An 8,578-nucleotide genomic window follows, 5' to 3' on the forward strand; every position below is an offset into this window, starting at 1 on the left:
GAGAATATGGAGGCCAAGTCAACACCTCAAACTCGTTGTTGTCTTCCTAAAACCATTTTTTGCAGCGTGGGAGGGTGCATTATCTTGCTGAAAGAGGCCACTGCCATCAGGGAATACCGTTTCCATGAAGAGGTGTACTTGGACACCAACAATGTTTAGGTAGGTGGTACGCGTCAAAAGGAACATCCACGTGAATGGGAGGAGCCAAGGATTTCCAGCAGAACATTGCCCAAAGCATCACACTAACCCCCGCCGACTTGTCTTCTTCACATCCTGGTGCCATCTCTTTCCCAGATAAGTGACACACGCGGCCATCCACATTACATAAAAGAAAAATGTGGATTCATCAGACCAGACCACCTTCTCCCATTGCTCCGTGCTCCAGTTCTGATGCCCATTGTAGACACTTTTGGCTGTGGACACGGGTCAGCATGGGCACCCTGACCGGTCTGCAGGCTACACAGCCCCCATACACAACAAACTGCAACGCCCATTTCTTCTGCTTTCAACAACTTCGGGGACAACATGTTTACTTGCTGCCTAATATATCCTACCCACTTTCAGATGCCATTGTCACGAGATAATCAATGTTATTCACCTTACCTGTCAGTGGCCATAAAGTTTTGACTGATTGGTGTATATATATATATAAAATTCATTATATGGTCAGCTTTAGACTCCAAAGTCCATTAATAATAATTCATAATGGGGAGAACAAGAAAAATTTAACACATTTTGGCTCAGAAAAACTCGCTTCTGCGGGGCTTTGGTGTGCGGTCATCTTTAGGCATCTAAGTCCCTCAATAATAATTCATAATGGGAGAACAAGAAATTTTTAACGCGTTTCAGCGCCTCAAAAGAATACTCCCTTCTTCCAGGCATAGATGTTAGGAATAGTTAGGAGGACTGAGTAACGGCACAATACCGGGATTGATTATTAGTTGTGTGAACAATAAAATCAGCCAGGATCACTGAGTCAGCAAAAATGGGTAGGAGTAGGAGGAGGTCTGTGAGTCCCTGAAACGCGTAGGTTGTTTCCTCTTCTCCCAGTGTGAATTATTATCAGCATCAATCCTCTCCCCGTCCAGCCCCAGGGACCCTTTTAATCGGGTCCTTACAACAAAAATCTTCCAATGGGGATGCTTGTTCCAGTGGCAGTTGCATAAAAGGGGATTTGCTCTCACTTCCTGTTGCGTCTCCGGAACAGGAAGTAAAGCTAAATCCTCACAGTGGGGACATGGAAAAAAAAATATTATATATATATATATATATATATATATATATATATATATATATATATATATATATATATATATATATATATATATATATATATATATATATATATGACACGGGTTCTGGTCATTTCCTACTCCTAAGGTTACTTGAGGAACTAGAAAGCTGATGCAATTGTTTGGCATTGTCTTACTGCTGAAATAACGCAGAGAATACTGGCCCAGTGGGTAGTCTGCCTGGTGCAATTTTTTAGGGCCTATTCAGAGCGCACCACATTGCACGGCAGAGCGCAACCCAACACATATTAAGTACACGGGTTCTGAGGCTAATTTATTGCAGATGAGGCACCAAGTGAGTTTAATTACCACCTTAATTAGCCACAGAACCTGTGCAATCAATATGTGTTCGGGTTTAAAGGGATGAGGTGGCAACACTAAGCGCACCGCTCAGCAGAGTGTACCGCCTAACGCACCACCCAGCACAGCGCACCGCCCAATGTACCGCCCAGCAGAGTGTACCACCCAACACACAGCCCAGCATAGCGCACCACTCAATGCACCGCACAGCCCAACCCACCAGAGCACACCGCTCAACGCACTTCACAGCGCACCGCTCAACGCACCGCCCACAGGAACGCACCGCCCAATGCACTGCACAGCAGAGTGCACCACTGAGCGCACCGCCTAACGCACTGCACAGCAGAGCGCACCGCTCAACGCACTGCACCACTCAACGCACCGCCCACCACAGCGCACCGCCCAATGCACCGCACAGCAGAGAAACCACCCAGCGCACTGCACAGTAGAACACACCGCCCAGCAGAGTGCACCGCCTAGTGCACCGCACAGCAGGACGCACCACAGGATGCACTGAAGTGGGGAAAAAAAAAAAAAGTAATGTGCATTTTTTTTATCCATTATAATGAATGGGTCGCCTTGCCGTAAGGCTCCTGTGTTAAACCACCACAACAGATATAAAAGTATGAATGGGCCCTTTATCAGAAACAAAAAAATCACCGACTGGAAAAGATCAGTTATAGCAACATGACTGACAGCCCGGCTTCTCCAAGAGCTTCTGCAGAAGTCGCCATCCCACCCATGAAGCCAGGACAAAACCTTCTCCCTCTATTAGGCTGGCCATACATTATACAATTTTCCTTTAGGATTTACCAAAACACTCTAATATGAGGTCACACCGAAACACTTCCAATTTGTATGGAATCAGGCAGACCCTTCCACTACCCAGCTGAAGGTAAATCTAAAGTTGAAGAAAATAATGCATGAATAACGCATAACACATGGTCAGCCCTTAGGGAGGTGGGGCCCTGTGATGGTGGAACTACAAGTCCCAGCAAGCCTGCCCCCTCACAGCAGCTGCCATAGGCTTGCATGACTCCGAGTCACAGGAAAACAAAGCGCTGTTTGTGTGCCGGTGTGTCTGAACCTGCCCAGATGACAGGCCTGCCGCTACAATGCTACGACTAATTAAAAAATGAAAATAAATAAACATCACAGCCCCTCCCCCCCCCCCCCCATCGCTGTGAGCCTCCGTCCTACAGAACACAGAACCGGATTGTCTGTACATTGATACCGACCGAAGAGACGCATTTCCAGAGACATAAAACAGTGCAACTTTCACCCGGAGCTCAATCATATCCCTATAGATCATATACAATGTATATACAGAACTCTACACCATAGATTGTATATTCCGAACACAATAATAGACATGTGCAATTCGTTTAGTTCCGAATTCATTTTTTAACGAATTTTGACAAATTAGTTAATTCCGAAATTTCCAAATTTTACAATTTCTGAAATTTCGAATTTCCTAATTTCTTATTACCGAACTTTTGAATTTTCGAATTTCCGAAAAAAGTGAAAAAACAAATGAAACGAAAACGAACTGATTTTTTGTCAGTGCACATGTCTACACAATAATATCCTTATAGATTATATACAATGTATATACATATATGATACATTTTATACCCGGAATCATAACCTTATAGAATAGATTACATTTTATACCTAGAGTGCAATCACATCCTTATAGATTAGATGCAATTTATAGACACGCTCCGGCCACTTTATTAGGTACACCTGTTCAATTGCTTGGCCATACAGATTGCTAATCAGCCAATCACATGGCAGAGCAACTCAATGCATTTAGGCATCTAGGATGTGGCAAAGACGACTTGCTGAAGTTCAACCTGGGCGTCAGAATGGGGAAGAAAGGGGGATTGACCCCGGGATCACACTAGTGCAATGCAGAGATTCCAGCGCCGGGTTCCCGCATCGCTCCTCTCCCGCAGGCAGCTCACACTGCCTTCTATGAACCGCTGCGGGTGACACCTCCACATAGCACCCAACTGTCCCTGATTTGGAGCAATGTCCCTCTGTCCCTCTTTCCTCCTCATTTGTCCCTCATTTTGGTCTGATCTGTATAGTTGTATATAAAATGCACTTTTTATATTTCAAAAAGTGTTTCCCAGTGCTAAACCTTTCATCCCATTTCTAAATTGCTGCATTTGCAAATTTTAAAAACTAATATAAAAGGAATAGTAGCGGTAAAAAAAAAGTCCTTGTGGATTTAAATTATTCTTTTTTTGGTAATTCTCCTTTAAGGGGGTGTGGCGGGGGGGGCGTGTCCTATGCCTACATACGTTTGCTAGTAGGTGTCCCTCATTCCCATCTCAAAATGTTGGGAGGTATGCATCAAGTTTAGTTGGCAGATCGCAGTGCGAACTGTGAACTTGCACAGGAATCGGATCGCATAGATGAGAACACCCAATGTGATCCGATTCTAGTGCAGGGAAAAAAGAAGTCCCTGCACTATTTTCTGTGCGAATCCAATGCGAGTTCAGCCATACAAGTGTATGGCTGAACTCACATTGCTCAGAGATCACCACCTGCGGTGCGGGTGCGAATCACAGGCAATCTCTGATATTGCGCTAGTATGAACTCGGGCTTAAAGGGGTTGTCCTATGCATTAAGGTGAAAAAACACCTGGCAGTGACCCCCCCCCCCATTTTACTTACCTGAGCCCTGGAACATGATGCGACAGGGACTCACTCTCTTCTCTGCCCGGGGTTCTCGGCTCTTGATTGGATAGATTGATAGCAGCGCAGCCATTGGCTCCCGCTGCTGTCAATCAAATCCAATGATGCGGGCGCTGGGGGGGCGGGGCCGAGTCGTACATTTGGAGGCTATGGACGCCGAATGATGGACTGGGGAGCGCGCCCGCAAGGTAACCCCCCCTTGGGAGAGCGCTTCTCCTAGGGGGTTATCTGATGTGGGGAGGAGCTGTGAGAGCTATTCACCGCTCCTATAGCGCCCCTGCCCATTGAAATCAATGGGCAGCACTGCCGTACTGCCGGCAAACCGCCGCTGCAGTGGCATTTTGCGGGCGGTTTTAACCCTTTTCCGGCCCTTAGCGGGGGTTAAAACCACCCCGCTAGCGGCCGAATAGCGCCACTAAAGCGACGGTATAGAGGCGCTAAAAATAGCGCCGCTATACCGTTGACGCCCAGGCGCTTTCAATGTAAAAGGGCTCTTACCATCACTTTAAGTGACTTTGAACGTGGGCATGGTTGTTGGTGTCAGACGGGCTGCTCTGAGTATTTCAAATACTGCTGATCTACTGGTATTTTCACACACAAGCATCTCTCGGGGTTTACAGAGAATGGTGGGAAAAAGAGAAAATATCCAGTGAGCGGCAGTTGTGTGGAGGAAAATGCCTTGTTGAGGTCAGAGGAGAATGGGCAGATTGGTTCCAGATGATAGAAAGGCGACAGTAACTCGAATAACCTCTTGTTACATCCAAGGTATGCAGAATACCATCTCTGAACGCACAACACATCGAACCTTGAAGCAGATGGGCTACAGCAGCAGAAGACCACACCGGGTGCCACTCCTGTCAGCTAAGAACAGGAAACTGAGGCTACAATTCGCACAGATCACCAAAATTGGACAATAGAAGATTGGAAAAACATTGTCTCGATTTCAGACGCGACATTCAGATGGTCGGTTCAGAATTTGGCGCATGGCTCCATCCTGCCTTGGGGAAGCCGTGTTTTTCCATATATTTTAGGGATGTTGGCCATATAAGTAGCAGTTTTACCTCCCATTTAATTTTTTTTTAAATATCAGTAAACTAGCGCTGCATGTAGCTCAGTAAAAAAAATTAAAATTGTGTTACTGGTATTTTATGTGCAGGTACACGTGTCAATGTAACCCCGCCCCCACATAGTAGAATATATTACAGATAGAAGAATTTTTTTTTTTTTTTGGCGCAGGAATTTTCTGCCCGGACTTTCCAGCGTTCGTACATCAGAATCAGGAGCAAGAACACTTTATATGTTGCTCTTACAAAACTATTTAAATATCAAAATATTGATATTCCACAATATTTCATCAGAATGCCATGTTTACTAAACAAAGTCATCAATACATCCTCTGTAATCTAATAATAATAATAATAATAATAATAATAATAATAATAATAATAAACGCATACACACAGTTGTATTATAAAACAGTGTCCATAAATAAAAAATACAAAATATTTGCAATTTAAAGAATCGTTCATAGAAAGCCGATCACTCCATGGAGCAGGATAAATGAAGATGGAAATCAAACCCCTCCTCCTATAAATCACAGAGTAGGCAGCAGTGGAAAATCTTTTTTTTTTCCCCCCATTCTTATTCACATCTACAGCAGAAAGTCTTATGGATTCAGCACAGCAGATGCTGCCAATAATCGCTCTGAAATTCCCGCGTCCGTTATCAATTCTATAGCAACTATAAACTTTCAGAAAGGTGAACTCCTTGCCTGTGAAACTTTTTTTAAAGGGATATTCCATTAGATAGCGAGGACTGGATGCTACTTTAGAAAAGAAGTGACGGATTTGGATCCTCGGGCTTTGGGTCCGTGTTCCAGGTGCTGGGATGGATTGTAGGAATGGGGACACAGAAGGGAGCGGAGGGTCATCCATGAGATACAATGTACCAAGGGTGAGATACAATGTACCAAGGGTGAGATACAATGTACCAAGGGTGAGATACAATGTACCAAGGGTGAGATACATTGTAACAAGGGTGAGATACATTGTACCAAGGGTTTACTAAACAAAGTCATCAATACAGGGTGAGATACAATGTACCAAGGGTGAGATACATTGTACCATGCGCGAGATACAATGTAACAAGGGTGAGATACAATGTACCAAGGGTGAGATACAATGTAACAAGGGTGAGATACAATGTAACAAGGGTGAGATACAATGTAACAAGGGTGAGATACATTGTACCATGCGCGAGATACAATGTAACAAGGGTGAGATACATTGTAACAAGGGTGAGATACATTGTAACAAGGGTGAGATACATTGTACCATGCGCGAGATACAATGTAAAAAGTGTGAGATACATAGTTACATAATTGGTCTGGTTGAAAAAAAGACACAAGTCCATCTAGTTCAACCAATACAATGTAACAAGTGTTGTACAATGTGGTGGTGGGGGGGTCTTACCTTGCTGAGGAGCCTCCTCTTCTCCTCCATGCTGATGGACTCATGCTGGGGGTCTGCAGACATCTGAAGGGGCTCCTCTTCACAGCAGATGAAGCTCACGGTGCATCCCATGCAGCCAGCAGAGGTAGTGGTGGGGCTCACCTGTCCCACACCCCAGAGGTAGAGGTTGGAGCAGAGCTGGGGGGGTGCAGAGGGGAGGCTCAGAGCCCAGCCTGGAGGCTCCCCATAGCTGAGGACTGTCACAGGCAAGGATGATGGAGACCAAAGCAGTTTGGAGAGTGGAGGGAGAAGAGGAGGAGGGGAGGGGGGGGACTATGGAAGTTGCTTGTTTTTCCCTCTCTGCTCCTCCTCCTCCCCTGTGCTCTGTTCAGGAAGTCACAGAGATGATCACAGACCTGACATTGCAGGAACACACCTCTGTGCACGCCGCAGCGCCCGACAGCCCCCCAGCCCTAAACTGGTCCTGAATTTCCCCCCCTAGATCCCTCTTTCCTCCACCGCTCGCCCATCTTTTGGGTCTGATAACCTACCTGCCTAGGACCATGTAGCAGTCTGTAGAGGAAAAAGTCAGACTTCTTCACACTTGGCCAGTTTCGCATGGTGCTATGCGTTCTAGGGGGCTGCATTCACACCTGAGCATGCAAATTTAAGCGTTTTTCTGCCATTTTTTTTGCGCGACTTGCACGGTTTTACACAGCGTTTTTGAGCTTTGGCGGGTTTTTTTATCAGCCGATAGAGAAAGCTATCATCTGTTCCATCATTTGTTGCTAAGTATTTCAGCTTTTTTAGTTTTTCCATTAGCTTTTATTTTTATTATTATTATTGTTCATTTATTATAATTTATTTTTGTTACGGTAAGGGGTTAGAGTTGAGGTTAGGCTTAGGATTGTTTATTATTATATACAGTGGGGACAGAAAGTATTCAGACCCCCTTAAATATTTCACTCTTTGTTATATTGCAGCCATTTGCTAAAATCATTTAAGTTCATTTTTTTCCTCATTAATGTACACACAGCACCCCATATTGACAGAAAAAACACAGAATTGTTGACATTTTTGCAGATTTATTAAAAAAGACAAACTGAAATATCACATGGTCCTAAGTATTCAGACCCTTTGCTGTGACACTCATATATTTAACTCAGGTGCTGTCCATTTCTTCTGATCATCCTTGAGATGGTTCTACACCTTCATTTGAGTCCAGCTGTGTTTGATTATACTGATTGGACTTGATTAGGAAAGCCACACACCTGTCTATATAAGATCTTACAGCTCACAGTGCATGTCAGAGCAAATGAGAATCATGAAGTCAAAGGAACTGCCTGAAGAGCTCAGAGACAGAATTGTGACATGGCACACATCTGGCCAAAGTTACAAAAAAAATTCTGCTGCACTTAAGGTTCCTAAGAGCACAGTGGCCTCCATAATCCTTAAATGGAAGACGTTTGGGACGACCAGAACCCTTCCTAGAGCTGGCCGTCCAGCCAAACTGAGCTATCGGGGGAGAAGAGCCTTGGTGAGAGAGGTAAAGAAGAACCCAAAGATCACTGTGGCTGAGCTCCAGAGATGCAGTCGGGAGATGGGAGAGAGTTGTAGAAAGTCAACCATCACTGCAGCCCTCCACCAGTCGGGGCTTTATGGCAGAGTGGCCCGACGGAAGCCTCTCCTCAGTGCAAGACACATGAAAGCCTGCATGGAGTTTGCTAAAAAACACCTGAAGGACTCCAAGATGGTGAGAAATAAGATTCTCTGGTCTGATGAGACGAAGATAGAACTTTTTGGCCTTAATTCTAAGCGGTATGTGTGGAGA

At 44.8% G+C, this 8,578-nt stretch overlaps 1 protein-coding gene across 7 annotated transcripts in view; it reads right to left on the bottom strand.

Moving 5' to 3' along the window:
- TNS1 (tensin 1) overlaps positions 1 to 7,016 on the bottom strand; it is a 673,270-nt gene extending 666,254 nt beyond the window's left edge. For 3 of the 7 annotated variants that reach the window (XM_073634393.1, XM_073634391.1, XM_073634390.1), the window contains exon 1: positions 6,769 to 7,015. In XM_073634393.1, the coding sequence (XP_073490494.1) occupies positions 6,769 to 6,879 (111 nt within the window). In that variant the 5' untranslated portion in view covers positions 6,880 to 7,015. Of the gene's footprint in view, positions 1 to 6,768 lie in introns of all 7 variants that reach the window. The other 4 variants (XR_012245040.1, XM_073634389.1, XM_073634394.1 and 1 more) reach the window with 3 other exon arrangements.
- Positions 7,017 to 8,578: the final 1,562 nt, after the last annotated feature.

The sequence above is a fragment of the Aquarana catesbeiana genome, linkage group LG06 (assembly GCF_042186555.1).
Source record: "Aquarana catesbeiana isolate 2022-GZ linkage group LG06, ASM4218655v1, whole genome shotgun sequence".
Lineage (NCBI taxonomy): Eukaryota > Metazoa > Chordata > Amphibia > Anura > Ranidae > Aquarana > Aquarana catesbeiana.